This window comes from Phacochoerus africanus, chromosome 6, assembly GCF_016906955.1.
Source record: "Phacochoerus africanus isolate WHEZ1 chromosome 6, ROS_Pafr_v1, whole genome shotgun sequence".
NCBI lineage: Eukaryota > Metazoa > Chordata > Mammalia > Artiodactyla > Suidae > Phacochoerus > Phacochoerus africanus.
This window is the reverse complement of record NC_062549.1, coordinates 127,866,395-127,890,642: the sequence shown is the minus strand read 5'-3', so window position 1 is coordinate 127,890,642 and position 24,248 is coordinate 127,866,395. Positions and strand designations below refer to the sequence as shown.

General features: G+C 44.3%; 1 protein-coding gene across 1 annotated transcript in view; it reads right to left on the bottom strand.

Annotated features, from left to right (window-relative positions):
- GTF2B (general transcription factor IIB) overlaps positions 1–22,816 on the bottom strand; it is a 35,329-nt gene extending 12,513 nt beyond the window's left edge. Inside the window, exons 1-2 of the mRNA XM_047785375.1 lie at positions 22,713–22,816; positions 17,777–17,883 (exon numbers count right to left, since the gene is read on the bottom strand). Of these exons, the coding sequence (XP_047641331.1) occupies positions 17,777–17,883; positions 22,713–22,729 (124 nt within the window). The 5' untranslated portion in view covers positions 22,730–22,816. The remainder of the gene's footprint in view (positions 1–17,776; positions 17,884–22,712) is intronic.
- Between the last annotated feature and the right edge of the window lie 1,432 nt (positions 22,817–24,248).

Here is a 24,248-nt window from a genome sequence, read left to right as displayed (position 1 = left end):
TCAACACACGCAAACGCCAGTCACTGTGCCCTTTGTAAACGTTCTCTCTTAATCCCCAAGGCTTTAAGAGGCAGGTGCCACTTTTACTGACATGTTACTAACACAGCTAGAACCAAAACGTGAATGGCATTCAAGAGTCTGTGTTTGTAAGACGTGAGCTTTTCCACCAGTGTGATAAAGATGAAAGCAGGAGCCAGGCCAAGTTCACCCTTGCCTATAGTCAGCAGAGAGAAAGGAGAAAGGACTGGCAGAGCTCAGTAACCAGCAGCTGAAAGAAGGCTGGAGCTGACAGGCAATTAACGTCATGGTTAACAGTGTGGATCTACCAGTCGCTCCTTAGCCCTGGAGAGGTTTCATTTCTATGCCTTCACCTCCTCTGCTTTAAATTTCCTCAACAACCTCATCTTAAAGACTGTACAGATTAAATAAGCTAACGCAGGTACAGAACACATGAAGTGCTTAAAAAGCAGTTCGAGGAGGCCCTGCTGTAGCACAGGGGCTTAAGAATCTGGCTGCAGCAGCTCAGGTCACTGTGGAGGTGCGGGTTCAACCCCTGGCCCGACCCAATGAATTAAAGGATCTGGTGTTGCCACAGCTGCGGTGTAGGTCACACCTGCGGCTCAGATTTAATCCCTGGCCGGGGAACTTCCATATGCCGTAAGTGTGGCCATAAAATTAAAAAAAAAAAATTTTTTTTTAAAGTTCAAACTGAGTTGCTTGGTGTAGCTATTTATTGCTGCGAAAATAAAAACGAGACAATAATATCCTGACATTTTGACATTCATTCTGGGTAAGAGCGCCAATTATAACGCTAATCTCCACACGAGACTTTGAAAGTATCACAGTGCCTTCCTGGAGGTTGCCTGACCAGTGGAACAGCAGAGGAGGAAGGAGAGAACAGAAGCAAGGACCTCCGTGTGAACTGCGCTGAGTCTTCTAAACTACTGACACACGGTACTTATTAACTACAAAGCTCATCAACAGAACACAGTGAGGTCTTAGGGTTCTGGCTGAGAACGCAAGTGAACAACGGAACCACTCATTCAGATAGTTTGGGGAAACGCCATCTTTCTCTGAACACTCAAATCTCACTTGGACCATCCCGAGCCCATGTCACTGGGACAGAGACGAGGTCCCCATTTGCCACACCTTATGCAACTCGAACGGCCAAGGAAAGCAGAAAAAACTACATGGATGGGATGGTCAGGATGGATCACTCTGCTTCCTCCTCATACGAACACCACTAAACCTGGGAAGTAACTTAAGTATATAAATTAATGATGATTTTTAAAACTTACTTGAAAGTAACATAAAATCTGTAATTGCAGGAGGAAAAAAAAGTCTAGGAATTCCCTGGTGGCCTGGGGGTTAAGGATCCGACACTGTCACTGCTCTGGCCTGAGTCGCTACTGTGGTGTGAGTTTGATCACTGGCCCAGGAACTTCCACATGCAGCAGGTACAGTCAAAAAAGAAAAAGAAAAGTGAATCTAACTTTCCTAGTAAAAAAAAAAAAAAACAAAAACACAAACATGCACAGAACAAAAAACTACTGTGGCTTTCAAATCTAAAGTTACTTGACAAATTTTAAGTTAAAAAAATCAAAGGTCATCATTAACTTTAATATTTTAATTAACATAATAAATGTATTAAGATAATACTTTATCTTATTAACTCACTTTTTTTTTTTTTTTAAGCCTTCTCCATGGCATTCAGAAGTTCCCAGGCCAGGGATCAAACTTGAGTCACAGCAGTAAAAAGCTGAATCCTTAGTAGCCAGGCCACCAGGGAACTCCCTAAGTCACATCTTTAACGTCTCCCCAGAACTATAAAGGCACAGTTTCGGTTAGTCAAGCTGCTTCATTTCATAGCATTTTCCTTTTGGCTCAAAAGTAACTTACTCCAAATTTCTTTTAGTGCTTGCTTTGTACTGCTTCAAAAAGATCAGTTGGACTAGGGGGAGAAAAAAAAAAAGCTGGCCTCATATGGAATAAACAGAAAACCCAGAACTGGGTAATGATGTAATTTTTCCACATACGTGGGAATGATTTACATGACTCATTCAACAATATGTGGCTTGTGCTGAGAACCATTCCTTTTTTTTTTTTTACACTTTACTGCTCAAAACATGGCATTTTTTATAAGATAAAAAATTTCCAAAATAACTCAAGTAGCACATCACGATATTACAACTAGACTATCATATTAAGGGCATGAGTAAGATGGAAGAGGGCAGATCACTCAGAAAAAAAGCCAGAATGTATAACGGATTTTCTGGAAGAAAATCTAAATGATGCAGCCTTTTCAAAAGCTGCTCCGGTCAAGGAGGAAGTGTACAGGGCGGCTGTAACGTGGGGTATAACCAGCCTTGATGAGGAAGCGGTCTGCCAATCGCTGTGTGGGCACACACGCACGACCTCACATGGTCCCAGAAACAAGCCGTCTTTTACCAGCTCCCGGGCCAGGCATCCAACCCATGAAGCAGCAGCGACCTGAGCCACTGCAGTGACAATGCTGGATCCTGAACCGGCTGTGCCACAAGGGAACTTGCCAGTTCTTAACCACATGCTGACTTTTGTAAAATTAACACCAGGGAGCAAGTCTCCATGTATCTTTAATAGCACTATTATAATGTACATGCCAGCACTACTCCTTCCATCTAGACGGTACAATCTCTGACACTCCGATCAAGTTCCCCATCCAAAAAGGTAAACAGGAGTTCCCGTCGTGGCTCAGTGGTTAACAAATCCAATTAGGAACCATGAGGTTGCGGGTTCAATCCCTGGCCTCACTCAGTGGGTTAAGGATCCTACGCTGCCGTGAGCTGTGGTGTAGGTCGAAGACGCAGCTCGGATCCCGAGTTGCTGTGGCTCTGGTATAGGCCGATGGCTACAATTGTCATTAGACCCCTAGCCTGGGAACCTCCATATGCCGCGGGAGCGGCCCCACACAAAATAAAAAAACCAAAAAGGTAAACAGAGTCAACACATGTTATTTAGCTACTACTACTACTACTACTACACACACACACACACACACACACACACACACACACACAGTTCTTAATCCATGAATCGAGGTGGTATCTCTAGTATTTACTAAGACATTTTACCATATTCTAAAATGATGAGTTCCATCTCTTCAATTTTCAAGAATGAATCAAGGGAGTTCCCGTCGTGGCGCAGTGGTTAGCGAATCCGACTAGGAACCATGAGGTTGCGGGTTCGGTCCCTGCCCTTGCTCCGTGGGTTAACGATCCGGTGTTGCCGTGAGCTGTGGTGTAGGTTGCAGACGCGGCTTGGATCCCGCGTTGCTGTGGCTCTGGCGTAGGCCGGTGGCTACAGCTCCGATTGGACCCCTAGCCTGGGAACCTCCGTATGACGTGGGAGCAGCCCAAGAAATAGTAAAAAGACAAAAAAAAAAAAAGACTGAATTGAGAATAACTTCCCAAATTATTTACACTGGTTTACAATGGTCCAATTCCTCTGGCACCTACCTACCTTGGGATGTGGAAATTCCACCTAAGTGTTTGCCTACAAAAGTCTCATACAAGAATGTGCACAGCAGCATTATTCATCTCATGTGAGCTAAACACTAGAGACAACCCAAACATCCCCTGGGACTGTGTTACATGTCCCATGTAACACCGGGAAAACGTACACTATGGAACACCCCTCAGCAAATAAATGAATACATGCAGGAACCTAAATGCATTTCAGCCAAAAAAGATCAGTCACACATACACAAAAATACTATATACAAGAAAATACTATTTATAGGAAGTTCAAAAACAAGCAAAATAATTTATGATGTACAGTGGTTGCTCCTGGGTTGGGGGGAGAGGTGACCTGGGACTAAAAAGAGGCATTAAGGGGACTTCTGAAGTGAGAGAAATGGGCTAAACATCTTGATTAGTGTGCTGGTTACGCCAGTATATGCAATGTCAGAATTCATTACCTGCAAGCTATATCTTAATTAAAAACTAAAATTCACTCCCATCAAAATACTACTGACTTTTGGAGTTCCCGTCATGGCACAGAGCAAATGAATTCGACTAATATCCATGAGGATGCAGGTTCAATCCCTGGCCTCAATCAGTGGGTTAAAGATCCAGTGTTGCCGTGACCTGGGGTATAAGTGGCAGATGTGGCTTGGATCTGGTATTGCTGTGGCTGTAGTGTAGGCTGGCAGTTACAGCTCTGATTTGACCCCGAGCCTGGGAACTTCCACATGCCATGGCCCTAAAAACCAAAAAAAACAAAAGAAAAAAATTTCTCTTGTTTTTGAATGAAACTGCATCAAACCATGCATTTTGGAGGGAGTGACAGAGCATTACTCTAATTCCGAGTATCCCACAGAAGAAGTTAAGTGCTGAGGTGATTAAACTGTCTTGACATCACCGTGTTTCCTACGTATCAGCTTCTTAGAGCATAAGCGCTAACCACAGGTGTGGGTTATTGTTAAGATAAACGGAGTTATTTGGGGGAAAGAGTTCCAGAAGTTAGGTGGCCTATAACCAAGCTTTCTTATTCATACTACCTGTCTACAGGGGACGGGACTGCCTTCTACGCCATCTTTACTCAAGACAGTGAAACTCCCAGCACCCGAGACATGCCAGTCACCCTGCTAGAGAAACGGGGACCCAAACCACGCACTGACCTGAAGGTTTCTAACTAACATTTCCACTCGCAAGCTGCCAGCCAAAGCCCGTCATGGACTGATGCTGAAGTTCAGAAGGAGAGGAGACATACAACCACGTAGCCCAAGGGAGAAGAACCACAAACACCAGTCAACAGTCATCAACACTGTTCCACACGACAATGAGCAAACGGGGAGCTCCTCAGCAGTGGCTCAGCAGTTAAAGAACCCGACTGATATCCATGAGGAAGTGGGTTTGATTCCTGGCCTTACTTAGCAGGTTAAGGATCCGGCGTTGCCGTGAGCTGTGGTGTAGGTTGCAGACGCTGCTTGGACCCTGAGGTGCTGGGGCTGTTCCCTAGCCTGGGAACCTCTATATGACTTGGGCACAGCCCTAAAAAGACAAAACAAATACAAAGACAATTAGCAAATGGAATTCGGCTCTGTATTTTTGTGGATTTATGTATAAATTTGCTTTTAAAAAAGATTGTACTATGACTTCCTTTCTGTGTCACACAACAAATAAGAGTCAGGGTTAACTTCACTGTATTAGCATTTGTCAGAGAAGTAACCTGTCAATAACACTTTAGGTCCCTTCAAAGTAACATTTCTACTGGAGGTTGCTTGCAAACTTCTATTAATAAAACTTCTTAAATGTTAAAGGATACAGTCCCCAGTGGTGCATGCAATTCTTGATTTGCAACCCTCAAGTCTTTTGCAAGGAAGGCAGGCTTTCTTCCCCCTTCCGCTTAGCGCTTTATCGTACTCACCCGGGATCTTCACAAGTGGGGCCATAGTAGCTATCTTGTCTTTACCACTTTCCAGGAGTTCCCGATGTGGTGCAGAAGGTTAAGACCCTGACTACAACTGCTCAGGTTGCAGCAGAGGTGCAGGTTCAACCCATGGCCCAGCACAGTAGGTTAAGGATCCACTGCTGCACCTGTGGCTTGGATTCCATCCTTGGCCCATGAACTTCCATATTCTGCAGGTGCAGCCATAAAAGGGAAAAAAAATGAAACACAAAACAAAAACTCCAAAATTCACTATATTCTCTGTTTTTTTTTTTTTTTTTTTTTTTGCTTTTTAGGGCTGCACCCATGGCATATGGAGGTTCCCAGACTAGAGGTCTAATCAGAGCCACAGCTGCCAGCCACAGCCACAGCAGATCCGAGACACGCCTGCAACCTACACACCACAGCTCATGGCAACGCTGGATCCTTAACCCACTGAGCAAGGCCAGTGATCGAACACACAACCTCCTGGTTCCTAGCCAAGTTCGTTAACTGCTGTGCCACAACGGGAACTCCTGTTTTGTTTTACTGATTCAATTTCCTAGAATGTTAAGTCAGCCAGCTGCTACCTAAAACAGTTCCACTGGGTTTTCTCCTTGTGCTATCTTATTCTTTCTGATCACATTTAATAGAAACACTAAAGAAGCTTTCTTTCACTAATCACAAAAGTCAGTTATCTTCGATAACTTTTTTCCAAGTAAACTCTGTCAGGAGCAGCATTTTCTGTGAGGTGCAAAGGACCACTGTCCTCTCCACTGCAGTGTGTGCTCACAAGCCTGACGCTGACTGTTACGCTCACTCACCCTGTGACAAAGGATTATCAGTCCAAGTCCAGTGGGGGCAATGATGCTGGAAAATCTTTCGATGCAGCCCCACGGGTACGCTCAGCCTCTGGGGGGTTCACAAAGCCCTGGCAGACAATGGATAACCCAAACAAAAACAAACTCCCAGTATGACTCCAAAAATGTATTAGGAACGGAGTTCCCCTCGTGGCTCAATGGTTAACAAACACGACTAGCAACCATGAGGTTGTGGGTTCGATCCCTGGCCTCGCTCAGTGGGTTAAAGATGTGGTGTTGCCGTGAGCTGTGGTGTAGGTTGCAGATGCGGCTCGGATCCCAAGTTGCTGTGGCTGTGGCGTAGGCCGACGGCTACAGCTCCAATTAGACCCCTACCCTGGGAACCTCCATAAGCTGTGGGAGCAGCCCAAGCGATGGCAAAAAGACAAAAAAACAAAAAAACAAACAAAAAAAAATGTATTAGGAACAATACAAGTAGGTTTGCAATCAAAGCAAAAATAGGGACTTGAACAAAACAGACCTTTCTCAGATTGACAGGCCACAGTTACGGACACATCCAGCAGGTGCTGCTACAAGGAACGGTCAGGCAGAGGGAGAGAGATTAGAAGCAAGGCCCTTTTCCTTACAGTTTAAAGGATACAGCAAAGAAAGAAAGACAAATTAGACATTCAACCTCCTCACCACACAAGCTATAAATGGAAAATACAGCTAAAGGTACCCTGCAGTACAATGCTAGAACCGTACGGCCTACGGTAGCGACCCTAACCGGGCGAGGGAACACTGCGACCGACCAAAGCAGCCAGGAAGCCAGCGCCGCAGAGTCTGACTTTCTAGCCTGACCCAGACTCTCAGGATGTTTTTTTCTGTTTCTTAGGGTAAATTAGAATAAAGGAATTTTTAAAAAGGGACTATTAGAGGAACTGCCCAGAATATCAATTCTTTTTGCCATCTTTCTAGAAGTTGTTCTTATTTAAGCATTTGGCATACAACCTGTAGTAGTGAATTCAGAAGTAAGAATCTTAGAACAATATTTCCCAAGCTATCTGTTTTCATAGGCTAGATTTATCTAAAACCATTTAGTTTAAAAATTACACGTTTTCAAAATGTGCTAGGTCTAAAACTTCAATAATCAGAATGTATTATTATTCAAGATGGGTAAATCCAAAGCACTGGATTTTTTAAGGAAAAAAAATCAAGGTGCTCTGGAAGACTGTTTAAGCCAGCTCCCTGTGTGCGGTACACAGAAGGCCCCCGGTGAAATGCATCACTAGCTTCCACGCCTCCCTCAGTCACCCACCCTTCCGACCAGCCCTTCTCATACTTCAAGGAATCCTGATTTTCAGTCTAGGGTCACCATACATTCTTATCAGAAATCTTGCAGTAAGTGTAACTTTGAAGGGATACTTAACAAAGAAATACTATTAATAATACAGCCAGTCTCTAAATCAGTTTATGTTCCCATAACGTAAAGTGGGCAGGAACTCAAAATGAATTATCTATCCCCTAAAAGCAAACCACTGCTATGGTTAATTTCCCAGACAAGCCCATAAAGCCCATCATTTTATCCATGATGTTTTTTTAAGTATAAAAAATAAAAAAACCTCTACAACAGTGTAATGACCATTTGGAAAATAGCTTTTAAAAGAAAATAAAGGTTCCATCCCTGAGCATATGGATAGACCCTGCTCTGCTGAAATGCAGGCAGGTCCGCACATCTCAGCTAAACAGCCCTGGCTGTGACAGAAGCTGCATCACAACTCAGTCACAACACGTCTAGTCACTGAGGTACTGACACTCTCAGGCCTCCATCCTAAGGCACATGCTGCTTCTTCCCTCTGCGTGGAATGACTTTCCCTCCATAACCCTCACTCATTCTTTTTGTTTGCTGTTGTCCTTGGTGTTTGGTCTTTTTAGGGCCGCACGTTCGGCACATGGAAGTTCCCAGGCTATTGGAGCTACAGCCACCCCCCTACACCACAGCCAGAGCAACTGGAGATCCAAGCCGCGTCTGCGACCTACACCACAGCCCACAGCAACGCCGGATCCTTCACCCACTGAGCGAGGCCAGGGATCGAACCCGAAACCTTACAGTTCCCAGTTGGATTCACTTCCGCTGTGCCACAATGGGAACTCCCGACCAAAGGCTTTTAAGTACAACAGATCTGGATTTCAGTGTCTGTGTCATGTAACCTGGATGTGGAATCCTGAGCCTCAGTTTCCCTTCCCATAAAATGCAAACTACCTTTTCAAAACATGGTTGTATTAACCAAGTACAATTAGTGGCTCTCTTATACTTAAGAGGAAGTAGCGTCTAAATTAAAAATTCTCAACTAGGCAAAAAGGTTGTCTATGAGGGCTAACCAGAGATGACAAACCAAGAACTTGCAAGTGAATAAAAATATCCCTTAATTTAAAATTACAACTTGGTCATATTAAATTAAAGCTGAAGATTTTCCTTTGGGAAAGGCTGCTAATGCAGATTTACAGACGTTAACCCATAATGTTTAAAACACAACTTCAGCATTAAATATTCTAGACCCATAGCAACCACCCCACCATACTCCACAACTGACCTGTAGGAAGATGGGCGCCTCTGACTTAGAGTCGCTTTTTTTCTACAAGGTTAAGAAAAAAGCAGTATTTATATGCCCAAAATATGTATCACTGAGATCTCACAATGAAACTACACTATACGTTATCATCTCACTTAACTCTAACAATTCCTCACAAATCTGAGATGTTCGGTACATGCCCTTTTGGGAGGGGGTGTGGTACTTATTTTTACACATAAAGGAAGTTAAGCTTGGAAAAATGATGTAGCTTGACCTTAGTGACATATTTACCGTCTGTAACTAGTAGAGCCAAGCCCAGACTCCAGGGCCACTTACTCCAAGTTACCCTCGGACACACGTGGACATCCGCCCTACAGGAATCTGTCATAGAGGTCTGGGGACATGGGAAAAATGAAAAACCTAAAAGCACGGAGACCATACGGCAAAGGGTAAAGTTAACAGTACAGACGTGTGTTTCTTAACAAGTTAACTAATGTGTGACCTTAGCTAGACTATCTGGAAGTGGGGCCTGGAATCTTTTGAAACATCTTCTTTGATTGATTTTTTTTTTTAGGGCCACATCCATGGCATATGGAGGCTCCCAGGCTAGGGGTCAAATCAGAGCTACAGTCTCCGACCTACACACCACAGCTCACAGCAACACCGGATCCTTAACCCACCGAGCGAGGCCAGGGATCGAACCCGCAACCTCACGGCTCCTAGTCGGGTTCATTTCTCCTGCGCCATGACGGGAACTCCTGGTTGATTCTTCAGGCACACTCACTTTCATGCCTCAGATTCCCTGCTATAAACAATGCCCAGAATGAAGTTAGGACAAGAAGGTCAAGTTGACTCATTGTTCTCTTTCAAATTCATCCAAACAATTATCTGGTATTTTCCTTGTATGACTTTAAGAACAATGAAATAACTCAGTTTTAAATGGTACACAGAAAGTGGCTTAAGCAGAAATGATACTACTAGTTCTATACAACATGTTATAGCTAATCCTAATTTATAAAAGCCCTTATAAACAATTTCCTGTTTTAATAGCTATGAGAGCAGCTTGCTAACCTCATACTGTGCAGCCTGTAAATCATGTATAAACAATGTACAAGGTCAGATTTATGAGCAAGCTGACAATCTGAACATGATTATACTGCCACCTAGCGCTCACCTTTTAAAGTGACACAACCACACAGATTTAGGGGAGGGGGAAAAACCCAAAACCCACAGTGCTATTAGAGCCAACAGTTTCAAGGCAGAAATGACGAAGCTTTGCTTTAAAAATTGGCCCTATTTTAGAGCTCATTTCCAATATCTTAAGGATCACTGATGAGACATCCAGTGACAAATCATACTTCACATGTCCAAGATAATAACCTTATAATTCAAGTACAAGAAGAAAATGAACTATTACATATTATAAGCCGTACTAAAAATAGTGACCAAAAATTGGAAACAACCTAAATCATAGAAGAGATTCCTAAATACTCCACAACCATTTAAATACTGGGAAAAAATTAAGTATCAAACATGTAACAAATTACATCTTCCAGAGATGGCAGCAATAATTATCTCGCATTCTACACCCTTTGCAATAAGAACTCGTCACCTCACGTTGAGGTGGAGCTTGCTTCTCCTCCCCTTCCAGTCTGGGTGGGTCCCAGGGCTGCTCTGACTGACGGAATGGAGACGTGACCCTGCTCGAGGCAGGGCCCCTCACCACCTGAGTCCAGTGTCCATTCTCCCTCAAAATGCTTGCTCCTGGGCTACTTCTCTTAGAAACCAACCACCACGTATGAAAGAGCACTACTCCAACACAACTACTGGGAAGCTTTATAGGATGACACACCCACGGGGGAAGGTCTGAGAGCTGAAAGGTACTGGAAACGTTATGCAAGTGGACCATCCAGGTTCAGCCAGTCCCGTGTGGAAAGAAACAAGGGCCCAGGTGAGTCCTTCCCAAATTAATGGCCAATGACATAAACAAGCAAAATTAAATGGTTGTTGTAACCCACTAAGTTTTGAAGTGGTCTGCCATGCAACTGAACCAGAAACTGGTTCCTGAAAGTATGCCGCTGCTTTAGAAAATCCTAAAACTTGGGGCACTGGTTTTGAGGACTGGCTGTGGGCCTCAAGGAGCCTATGAATGAGGGTTTGGAGGACAGTGAGAAATGTGTTATTAGGCAAGAGAAAAGGCACTTCCTGTCACCTTTACTTTCATAGTATGAATTATTTCATTAAGCTGATAGTTACGTGCTCTCCTCTCGATGACTCAGTTGAGAGGGGTAACATACATGTGGCTCTAAAAATGACAGCTGAGCAGCATCTAGTCTTCAGTTTAAACTTAAGGGGAGTTATTGACAATGGGCTACCCTAAGTGTTAAGAACACATTCAATACTAATTATGTACAGAATTGTTCAAAAATAATTCTAAAAAAGGTTTCAGTTTCTAAAGCTGTCTGGTGATTATTTAAACAGAAGGCTATTCAAAAAAGTGCTTATTCAATAAATGTGTTATAATCTAAAAACTTTCGGATAATGTAAAATTTCATGGCAAGCACCACCAAACGATACACATTACACACGACGAGACTGTCTAGATACACACCTCTAGGAACATCAGCATCTCACACATGAAAAGGCCACAAATGTTATGCCCTTACTGGACTGCGGGTATTCTCCCAGCTAGGTTTCTTCCCCATCTTCAGAGTATTAGATCACGGCTGAATTGAGCTGACGACAAAGAGCACACGCCTTCAAACTAGCAAGACGGAGATCTCCCACCGTGGCTCGGTGGTTAACGAACCTGGATAGTAACCATGAGGCTGTGGGTTCAATTCCTGGCCCCACTCAGTGGCTTAAGGATCTGGTGTGACCGTGAGCTGTGGTGTAGGTCACAGACGCAGCTCGGATCCCAGGTTGCTGTGGCCCTGGTGTAGGCCAGCAGCTACAGCTTGGATTCGACCCCTAGCCTGGGAACCTCTACATGCTGCAGGTGTGGCCCTAAAAAGACAAAAGCCAAACAAAACAAACCTAGCAAGATGATACAAATCTAAATTTATTATTGATATATGACAATGATATAGGTTTGCATGTAAATGTACATGTATTTTTAAAATTTAGACTCGTGGAGTGTGATGTTATTTTCAACATGATTTGACTGATGACGTCTTTAGCAAAAGAGAGCTTTGTTAGCAGACTCTTGCTTGCCTGCCCTGTGTGGCCATGGGACAGATTCTTCACTTGAAGGTCATCATATTAACACATTTCCCCACAAACGTCTGTGAATGAGACGACTGAGTATTTTAAAACAAGTGTTTGTTATATTTTATGTCAGAAAAGCCAGTGTCACAAACAGATATTCCTAATAAAGAAAAGTTGAATGAGATATTTTTAAATTTCCAGACCTTAACATTTAGCCTAGCAAGTTTAGCTGAATGAAATGTAGTCGTTTTGATGCTAGTGTTCAAGACTGATAAAATAACAAAAAATTAACTTCCCCTTGTTTGATAGAGCAGAAAATACAAGTAAAAATTAGGGATTCCAGTGAGTTCCCTTGGTGGCTAGCAGTTAACTAGCCTGACTAGCATTGATGAGGATGCAGGTTTGATCCCTGGCCTTGCTCAGTGGCTTAAGGATCTGGCATTGCCATGAGCTTGGATCCCATGTTGCTGTGGCTGTGTTGCAGGACGGGAGCTGCAGCTCCGATTTGCCTCTAGCCTGGGAACTTCTACATGCCTTGGGTGCAACCCTAAAAAGCAAAAAAAAAAAAAAAAAATTTTAGGGATTCCAAGCACAAAAGAGCATGTAAGCCTTGTGGATTATATCTTCCTTCTCCAGTGGCTTCAATTTACTGTCTTATTAGTCAAGGGAGAAGCGAAACTGATGGGAATTTTTGCACTACTTCTTTTAAGTGGCTAAGACATCAGAAGAACCAAGAATGTGACATTATCTTTAATCTTCTGAATCTTCTGTCTCTGTCTCACTCTTACCTATTATCAATCGGAACACTCTGGAAGAATCAGAACACTCTTATTTAACTCAGAAGTCAGCAAACACTTCCGCAAAGGGCCACACAGTACATATTTTAGGCTTTGTGGATCAAGAGGCTCTACTGAGAATATTAATGTAGGTGCTTATATAAAGAAAAAAATCCACAAGATTTTTTTTTTACTTTTGCTTTTAGGGCCACACTGACAGCACACAGAAGTTCCCAGGCTAGGAGCTGAATCAGAACTACAGCTACTGGCCTACACCACAGCTCACGGCAATGCCAGATCTTTAACCCACTGAGCCAGGATAGAACCTGCCTCCTCACAAATAGTAGTTGGGTTATTTCCGCTGAGCCACAATGGGAACTCCAAAATCCATAAGGTTTTTAAGATAAAATTTAAAATAATAATTGCGTATAATTTGTTGTAATACATTTCTACGACTGAGAAGAATAGAATTCTCTTTTGAGATAACATTTCACTTAACTGGAGTTCAGCAGTTCCCTATTATCAAAATCAATTACAAATGTTCGCCTGTCAATGCTGTGTTAAAAAGATTTTATGTATTTCTTTTCTATAAATGTCTTTTTCACACAGACAAGTACTGTCAAATACTGATAGTAATCCACAAGCCTATGATTTTAATTGAGCATATTCATTGCTTGGAAGGCATTTATAGAATTTCATTACATTCTTCTGATATTTGCCTTTTAACATGTCATTACATTGTAGATTAAAAATTTCCAATTGAAGGTTCGACAGAATCCCTTTAATTGCAGTTAAACAATTTTAAAATATGAAAATTCCCTTTGCACTTTGCAACCAGGTCTGAAAAGCACTGATTAAAACATAGTTTGAGTTTGGAAAACATATCCTGGGCAGATTTGTGTGGAAATGAAAAGCTTAGTTCTTGTTTTACTTTCCAAGAGCAGTGGAAGAATATAAAATACATTAAAGCAAACTGACATTACTTATGACCCAAAAATGTTAGCTGTTGTTAAACTGGCTTTACTACAGTGTAATCGACATGCAGGCACTGTTCTGCCTGCAGTTCTAGACTGAATTAATAAACAGTAGCAAGTATGCAGGAAAGTCAAACTTCAGAAGCCATCTGTGCTCAACAGTGGTGACTGAAGGCAGTGCTGGTTCAGAAAACCTTTGGCCTGGCCCTGAGCTAAAAACAAAAAAGCCACAAAGAAAACTTTGGCACTGCTAAGGTACTAACTTACCATGTGGTAGGGCAGGTCAGAATACTAGGCTTCTATTTCTGACAAAAATTTCTAAGAACTGGAGTTCCCATCATGGCGCAGCAGAAATGAATCCAACGAGGAACCATGAGGTTGTGGGTTCGATCCCTGGCCTCGCTCAGTGGGTTAAGGATCTGGCGTTGCTAGGAGCTGAGGTGTAGCCCGGCAGCTGCAGCTGATTAGATCCCTAGCCTGGGAACCTCCATATGCCGAGGGTGCAGCCCTAAAAAGACAAAAGACACCAAAGAATTTTCTAAGAACTGATGACAGTTAAGTCCATGAGAATGAAGGAACCACTGACACTACTGGATCAGTGACACACGATGGAGTCAAACCTTTTCCACAACATACCTGGTGAATAATAAAATGAATAATACGGACTTGAAATTCTTCCATTTTCACAATCTTTGTAAGTTTGTCTAGGTTTTCTGCTCCACACGCTCCTTTCAACACATCCTAGCAGATTCCACTTTAGGTTGTACTGAATCAGTATTTCTGCACCTTATTTGGAAATGGTTTCTCCTGTAGTTGTTCCATGCAGCTGATTCACAGTCACTTGAAACTCTGCACTGACTCCTGAATAAACAACTCAGCAGTATCAGTAACACCTGTCTAGTCATCAAGAGTCTAGAAAAATACTTGAAATAAATCCCTCTGATTTTTAATTGACTACTGATGCCACTGCCAATGTCCTTAACTCTTCAAGTGACTGTTTCTACTGAAAGCTAATAATCTTTCTTTTTTTGGTCTTTTTGTCTTTTTAGGGCCGCACCCACGGCATATGGAGGTTCCCAGGCTAGGGGTCTAATCTGAGCTGTAGCCACCGGCCTACACCAGAGCCACAGCACCACCAGATCTGAGCCTCGTCTGCAACCTACACCACAGCTCATGCCAACACCGGATTGTTCACCCACTGAGCAAGGGCAGGGATCGAACCCGCAACCTCATGGTTCCTAGTCGGATTTGTTAACCACTGCGCCACGACGGGAACTCCTGAAAGCTAATAATCTTAACTAAGTTTATTTTCTCTGGACACATCTCTCTAGCTGCTACCATCGAACACAGATTAATCAATTCATCACTGGTAAATGGCTGTCCTCACAAATGAACCACTCTGTAGCCTTATTTATGTACTTGCTTTTTAGGCCATACCTGCAACTTATGGAAGTTCTTGGACTAAGGGTTGAATTGGAGCTGCTTACACCACAGCCACACAGGATCTGAGCCATGTCTGTGATCTACACCACAGCTCACAGCCAACATTGGATCCTTAACCCACCGAGCGAGGCCAGGGATCGAACCCACATCCTCATGGATACTAGTCGGGTTCATAACCCTCTGAGCCACAGCAGAAACTCCCAGCTTTGTTTTTATTTTATTTTTATGAAGAAATTCTGCTGTACTGGAGTTCCCGTCATGGCCCAGGCTCGGATCCTGCGTTCCTGTGGCTCTGGTGTAGGCTGGTGGCTACAGCTCTGATTCGACCCCTAGCCTGGGAACCTCCATATGCCGCAAGAGCGGCCCAAGAAAATGGCAGAAAGACAAAAAAAGAAAAAGAAGTTCTGCTGTACTAAGATATCCCACTGGACATATTCTAAATTTTCTGACCATTGCTGTCCTGAGTTGGTGTTGTGATGAGCGATTCGTCTGGTAACATCAGAGTTTGCTGTCCTCTTCGACACAGCCACAGCGACGCTGCGTAATAAACACCATGCTTTGCCATACACCTCATTAGGCCTTAAAAGCATGACATTCAAAGTTCGCTTTTTCTTATTTTGACATGATGGGTATGTAATGGCAGAAAAATAAACACATGTTGCAGTGCGGAGATACGCCTGGCACTCAGAAAGCTCTCGATCCATGCCTGCATCACTGGGATCTGCAGTGCACTGAACACCAGGATGGTGCGACGAGAGGACCACACGTGGTTTCTGTTGCAACCACTAAATTCAGCTGCTGCAACATGAGAGCGGTCACAGACAACAGATTAACAAATAAAATGTGGCTATGTTCCAATAAAACTTTATTTATGGGTACTAAAGTTTGAATTAGATATTTTCATGTCCCACCAAATTATTATTTTGATTTTTTTCAACCATTAAAAAATGTAAAAGTCATTCTGAGCACACAAGCCACATAAAAAACAGGCGATGGGTCAGAGTCAGCCAATCTCAGACTGAACTCACTTGTTACGAAAGGCAGCACAGAAATCTGGGGGAGATCCTGTCGTGGCTCAGTGGAAGCAAACCTGACTAGTATCCATGAGGACCAGTATCCATGAGGGCTAGGGTTTGATCCCTGGCCTTGCTCGGTGGATCAAGGATCCAGTTTTGCCACGAGCTGTGGTGTAGGTCATAGATGCAGCTTGGATCCAGGGTTGCTGTGGCTGTGGGGTAGGCCAGCAGCTGCAGCTCTGATTAGACCCCTAGCCTGGGAACCTCCACATGCTGCAGGTGTGACCCTAAAAAGCAAAAAAAGAAATCTGGCTCCTTTGCAGACAGTGCAATTAGACTGCCACAGCCTACTTAAACTTCAGCTTCCTCATTTCCACAATGTTAGCTCTCATCTCACAGGTGTCTCTAAGGACAAACTGAGTGAAGATCTAAGTCATTTACAACAGTTTTCAGCATCAGTAGTATATTAGCGGTTAACAGTGCTTACTGAGTAGAATACAATTGCAAATGGATTCCAATTCCTATTAACAACTCTGCATGATTTAAAACTTCCACTGGAGGCCTGAGGCAAGCAGTCTACTTGGATGAAGTCTGATAGCTGTCCCCAAGTAAGACACTTCCACGGTCCATCACCATTAACGTTCGTTATAGCAGCTTTGTAAGTACTTCAAACTGCTAAGTATAACTAAATCCTTTACTCAGGTGCTGAGTGCAACCACACCCTAAGCAAATTTTACCAGATGATCTCTAAGCTATGCTGTATCATCTAGATTAGCAAGCAAGAAGGAATAAAAGTGAAATTTTTAGTATTTTTGACAATGACAACTTTATATTAGAAATTCACAAATACATCGTTCGATATCAGCAAATAAAAATTAAAACACATCAAAAACATTAAAACAAATCTTCTCTGTTGACTAAAAGGCCTTGAATGAGACTCAGTACCTTTATAAAGATATACCTTTATTACTCTGAAATAAATCATGCTTATCTACCTTTATTACTCCAAAATTAATCATGTTTAACTATATAAAAGTCACTAAAGTTAGATTATATTTATTCATTATTTCATATGCATGAGTCTGCAACCAGTATTTAATTAAGACTAAGGACTGTGGGTGTTTTTCTTTTGGATCAGCTATCTCAGTTTTTTCTTTTCAGTGCCGCACCTGTGGCCTATTTAAGTTCCCAGGCTAGGAGTCAAATCAGAGGTGCAGCTGCCGGCCTACACCACAGCCACACGGGATCCTTAAGCCATTTAGTGAGGTCAGGGATCAAACCTGCATCCTCATGGATACTAGATGGGTTCTTAACCCTCTGAGCCCCAACGGGAACTCCAGCTGTCTCAATTTTCAATGACTACTTCTACCCCACAGTATGAAATATATGCATTTGCATAGATAATACAGTGTCTCTGATTCTACTTGTTTCCTTTTTTCTAATCCTTCTTTGTTTCACAATAAATCTGAATTATCTGTAGGGGCAAAAACTCAAAATGTATTAATTGAAAGAGTTTGGAAAATATACAAAAGCCAAGTACCCAAAACAGTGATTTCGGTTAAAACCACAATAACAGCTCACCTACAACCAGGCCACATTCAGGACAGATCATATCACCAGCTCTGTAGTCTTCCACTAAGATCGCATCTGGATGGTTTGGACATGTGACTCTTGGAAGAGCATCCAAACTAGATTAAAAAAAAAAAAAAAATTTTAATATTCTCCTAACCTACATGCAACAAAGTTCTAGTCTTTTTTTTTGGGGGGGGGGGAGATTTTGAACACTTTTCCAATACTACATTTATAATTTCTGTTAAATTTGCAAAGGAAACATCCTAGTCAGGATACTTTAAATCCTAGCTGGTAAAGAACAGATTCCACTGGAATTTTTTTTTTTTTTTCTTTTTTGGCCCACACCCGAGGCATATGGAAGAACCAGGATAGGTGGGGGGTCGAATCGGAGCAACACACGACAGCCACAGCAATGAGGGATCTGAACCGAATCTGCAACCTACACCACAGCTCACACCAGATCCTTAACCCAATGAGCGAGGCCAGGGATTGAACCTGTGTCTTTATGGATACTAGTTGGGTTTGTTACCACTGAGCCATGAGAGGAACTCCCTGGAATAGTTACTGGTTTGGAGACATGGAAAGCTTTAAAAACTTAAATGGAAAACAAGTGTTTTTTCTCTTGACATGTAGGCTACTGAAATGCTTACAAATCCATGAGCATGGAAATAACTAGCTACCATAACAACGGCAACATTTACATGTAACCATCTGAATTTGCTACTCTTGCCACTAATTCCTCTGGTCAGAGAATACATGTTAAATCTGTATTATTTTACTTGCTGGATACCCAGTAATAAACTAGAATAGTACACTGAACCTATAAAAGGAGGTAGTGATTTCATTTGGTCCAGAACTGAGTTTGTCAGCATTCAGTAAATGGTTTCAAAAGCTACTTTTAAATCTATCTGTGAATTTGCTCAATTATTATATTTTGAAAATAAGTCAATTTGGGGAAGACAGATCAGCCTTAAATGACCCAAGAAATTTTTAAAAAAGAACAAAGACATTTAACACACATTTCTCATTTTTTTTTGGGGGGGGGGGTCTTTTCCTCTTTTTAGGGCCACACCCGTGGCATATGGAGGTTCCCAGGCTAGGGGTCAAATCAGAGCTGTGGCCACCGGCCTACGGCACAATGCGGCATCTGAGGCGAGTCAGCGATCTACACCACAGCTCACAGCAAGCCGGATCTTTTTTTTTTTTTTTTTTTTGTCATTTCTTGGGCTGCTCCCGCAGCATATGGAGGTTCCCAGGCTAGGGGTCGAATTGGAGCTGTAGCCGCCAGCCTACACCAAGAGCCACAGCAACACGGAATCCAAGCCTCGTCTGCAACCTACACCACAGCTCACGGCAATGCCGGATCCTTAACCCACTGAGCAAGGCCAGGGATTGAACGCGCAACCTCATGGTTCCTAGTCAGATTCATTAACCACTGCGCCACGACGGGAACTCCAAGCTAGCTGGATCTTTAACCCACTGAGCGAGGCCAGGGATTAAACCCACGTCCTGGTGGATGCTAGTTGGGTTCGTTAACCACTGAGCCACGACAGGAACTCCATTAACTTACGTTTCTTAATTATTTCTGGGGATGTGACCTTACAATCACAAAATGTCTGCTATCATTGAAAATAAGCCCTTTTTAAAAGTTCCCACCTGAAATACTATAGAACAGTTATGTTTTAGCCATCACAGATACACATGTAAAAAGACAACATCAACCATTCTGAAACCATGTTAAACAGGTATCTGTGAATTTGGATCGTTTCTCAAACTAGCAAATACAATTCAGAATGTTCACTCTCAACATGGGTACTTCTGGAGTTTCCATCGTGGCGCAGTGAAACAAATCCAACTAGGAACCATGAGGTTTCGAGTTTGATCCCTGGCCTCACTCAATGGGTTAAGGATCCGGCGTGAACTGTGGTGTAGGTCGCAGACATGGCTTGGATCCCATGTTGCTGTGGCTGTGGTGCAGGCCGGCAGCTACAGCTCTGATTAGATCCCTAGGCCTGGGAACCTCCATATGCCTTGGGTGCGGCCCTAAAAGGACAAAAGATCAAACAAATCAAAGATAACAGGTAATTCCCACTGAAAAATTGATAAAATAATCCACATTCCAAAAATTTATATAATCAGGTTAACCAGAACAGGTCTTTTCATTGGGAAAATAAAGGATGGAAGTTTGCTTTATATTCATGCTTATTCCATAAATTCCTATTAGGAAAATATTTTAATAAATTGTAACAAATAAAATATTAAGAAATTGGCATAATTATAAAAGGTTGTCAAAGGAAACGTCGGCAGAGAACAGAAATTACGAATGTATAAAATGGGCAGCTGTGACACACAGCATACATGGGACCGACACATTCTGCACTATTAAATGGCAGAGAGAATATCACGTGCACATATATGAATATAAAAATTATATAAGACATGTCGAAGATGGGCTAAGCGGAAAGAGCACTGCAGAGATTTTATAGAAAGTGAAAAAAGCGTAACTACAATTACACGAAATAACATGAATGAACCTCAAAATGCTGATCAAAAGACCCCCACAGAGGACGACACGTGCATTTATACATAAAGCTTCCATCAGGTACGACAAATCTATGGTGTTCGAAGTCAGGCTGTGGTTCTTCTCAGGTGAAAAGCAAAGGGGCAGAGAGCGTTCCTCTTCGACTGCTCTTTGGAAGGAACACAGGTTAGGACTACACATTTGTTAAAGCCCAGAATCATTTGGAAAACTCGGAGCAAGTGACTACAAGGGCTGCTCTGGAGAAGACTTAGGAGCCAGGAGCTCAGGAAGGAAGGAAGCTGCTGCTCACTCTTCTTGGGTGTGTACAATTCGCACGTGTTACTCAACGCAAAATAAAATGAAACTACTGGAAACAGTCCACTTCTAGACAAACTACCCACCAGGGTAAGAGAAATGAGGAACCACAAGAGTGGGGTGGTGGGAGGAGAAAGGGGGCACAAGAGGGAAGAATCCAGCAAACTGCCCCCACTGACGCTGGAACAATTTGGCCACCTAAGGAGCCAGGCAGCTCCCAAGTGCACTCTCCAGTATTTTCGGGAGGCCTACTGTGTGCCCAGTTCTGTACACAGATTACTCATCTTCACAGCAACCCTGCAAATTAAGCAATGTCTCCACTCGATTTTTGTCTTTTTAGGGCTGCACCCACGGCGTATGGAGGTTCCCAGGCTAGGGGTCCAACAAGAGCTACAGCTGCCGGCCTGCACCACGGCCACAGCCCAATGAGCGAGGTCAGGGATTGAACCTGCGTCCTCCTGGATACGGATCAGATTCCTTTCCGCTGAGCCACAACGGGAACTCCCACAATATCCCCACTTTAAAGACAATGCTCACAGAATGATTTTCCTGAAGTCACAGAATCAGTAAGTGGTAAAGTGTAGCTTTGAACTCAGAGTATTTCTGTTCTCCGCTTTGAAGACAGCAGGCTGCTCCACAGCCCAGTACCTGTACATCTTCCTCAGGGAAAAGCTCACAGCACAAATCCTAACATTTACCTATATGGAGAGACAGACAACCGCAATGACACATACTTAAGATCCGGACATGCCTCGGAGAAACCTATTTCAAGGACGTTTTTAACAAATGGAGACAATGAGGGCACACAGAGGACACGTGCCATGTGTTCTTTCAGTAAAAAATCCATCCAGTGAATGTGCTGCATTCAGCTGCTACAACATTTCCTTCAAACACAAGTTTCTGCTCTGTTATCTACAAAAGCCCCACTGTGACCCCCTTTCCCACAGACTGCCCCAGCAGACTGTCAGCTGTTTTCAGGTGTCTTTGGGAAGCTCGTTCTCCATTTACCTACAAGGAAGCCTTACCTGACAGAGCCACACCCAGACAGAACATTCAATCCCAGAAGTACAATCAGTAAACAAGTGTCACTGGCTTTGAGAGCTGTCTCCAGTTGTTTTAGCTAAGGCCCTCTCCTCCTCCCTCCTTGCTGAAATACAGCAACATAAAGTAATGGGCCTTGGCCGTCACCAGAAAGGGCCTGGATTTCTCCAGCTTCCTATTTTGTGATAATGGCTTTCACAGGGAATTCAATGCCACAGACGATACCAAGCTCAGAAAAATCATGCCAGAGGTGCCTGTCTTCTAGAAGCTACAGAACTGGATTTGATACTTTTAATACATTCTGAGTAACGAGAGACCAAGTACGATAACAGAAAAGAGACGCTACACTGTTCTCACATTAACCTCGGAAGAGACACCACTGGTACGACTCAGTGTATTTACACTTGGGCACAAACCCTACTACCTCACAGTGGTCACGAGGGATGTAATTAGGGTCTGCAAGCATTTCTCAGGTCACAGGACTAAGGGCTGTCTCCATGGCACTGCATCCATTTCCTGCAGATTGGGCTACATCACACTCAAAACCTACTGAAGAGAGACTTGCCCGCACACGTCGGTCATCTTCCGCAGGCAGGCTTTTCCTGAGCAGAACGCAGAAGACGTGCGGACAGGAGCCTCCCACGAGAGAACGCAGCCTCGCTCAGAAAGACCCCGGCTCCCACCGCGCACCTGCGGGACGCCAGGGACGGCCGCCCGCCCCAACCCTCCTGCTGTCAGATCGCCGGGGGCCTGGAACTGACCCTTCCCGCTCTTCGGGAAGGAGGAGTCACGGCCCCTCGGGCTGGTGGAGCCGCAGTCGGAAAACAGGCCAAGGAGAAGTTACCCGAACAAGACAGGACGGCTGGACCAGCTGCAGAGGACGCGAGGCCGGGGCCGGGACCCGGGAGCCCCAGAGAGGGAAGCGCCGGCGGCCGGTACCCCGCGCCGCCCCCGCGTCGGGAAGCGCCTTTGTCCCGGCGGCCGGCCGCCCGCTGCCTGTCCCCGCACCCCGGCCCTGGGGGCCCGCCCGCCGCCCGGCCTCGGCTGCCCGGCCCCCCGCAGGCTCACCGGCTGGTGGACGCCATCTTCACGGCCCCTCCGGCTCCCGACCGGCGACGACGGACGCCCGCAAACAGGAAGCGCTTGCGGCGATGAGACGCGGCGAGTTGAGCTTTTATAGGCGGGCCATCCACGCAGGCGTCATCGGGCGCGGCTACGGGTCGGGAGAAGGGCCAAGAAAAGTGAGCTCCTGGACGCCACGTGCTTTGCGTTTTCTCATTTTCCTTTTCGGTCTCGGTGGTTTCCCGGTCGCTGGCACATCGAAGCAACTACTCAGGAAAACGCTCAAGGGCCCCAGCAAACGGGCTACACCTGAGACACCCTCAACTTGGCTGGGTCAAAACACCAGGACAACCCGGGCTTTGGAGGGGGCAAAGCCCTCACCCCCCAGGGCTAACCACCCCTCCCCCGCCGGGAGTCGGCGCTCAGCTCTTACTTGCCCAGAGGGCGATTCCACCTAGGTATTTGGAATAAAGAGGAATTCACTTCGGTCAGCCCAGATGTCAGTTCAGGCTCTGTCATCCCCTAGCAAGCTGTGTCTTCCTTCGCCCTTCGCACCTGGGGGCAAGAGGTAATAGCATCTGCCTTGTGTACCCTTTTAGAATTGGCAGGAGATGAAACAAACTGTGGGAGAGCGTTGTGCACCCGTGAGGCAGGGAGATGCGGGCCTTACCTTCCTGTTGTTGTCATGGTCTTTGCAACTTGGGCATAGCTGAAATACAGAGAATTTACCAGAACGTTCAGATACCCCAAAAGTCCCTAAATTTATTAAATACCCAAACTAATGGCACAAAATTAGTAAAAACAACAGCAACACTATCACTACGTCGTTGAAAACAAACTACCCTTGGCCCAGCGGGAATCAGAGGGAAAAGGGTTTCTATGGGGATGAGAACTTAGAATACTGTGGCTGCTTTGTTCTTTGGGGCATGGAACTGATACCACTGGGCAAACGTTGTTTCCTTGAAAGGTGGGGAAGTCTTGCTTCCTTAGAAAGAAAAAGGCGTGTAAGAGGGAGAAGTTTAGGAACTCATATAGGAGTGGGGATGGGGGAGCTTTTTTTTTGGTTTTCCCAACTAACTCTGCAATTAAAAACCCTGACTATTTTTGTGGGGGCTTTTCTCCCACAATATCTGGTAAAGCTTCAAAACACCAGAGTTCCCGTCATTGCTCAGCTGTTGACGAGCCTGACTAGCATCCATGAGGAATCTGGTTTGATCCCTGGCCCTGTTCAGTGGGTTAAGGAGCTGGCATTGCTGTGGCTGTGATGTAGGTGGGCGGCTACAGCTCCGATCTGACCCCTAGCCTGGGAACCTCCATATGCTGCCGGTGCGGCCCTAAAAAGCGCACACACAAAAAGCCAATTCATCTCAGCTGTGCCAAATGTTACCAGGAGAGGGCTTGCAGGTGCTGCGCCCCAATCTGGCAGAAGTTTCCATAGCAGAGCTTCTTGCCTTGGGAGAAGGGTGAGAGGAGGAGGAAGGGAACCAGGGGGGCACCTCTTGAGCGTGAAGATAAGGACCCACCACCCAGTGGTTTAGGGTG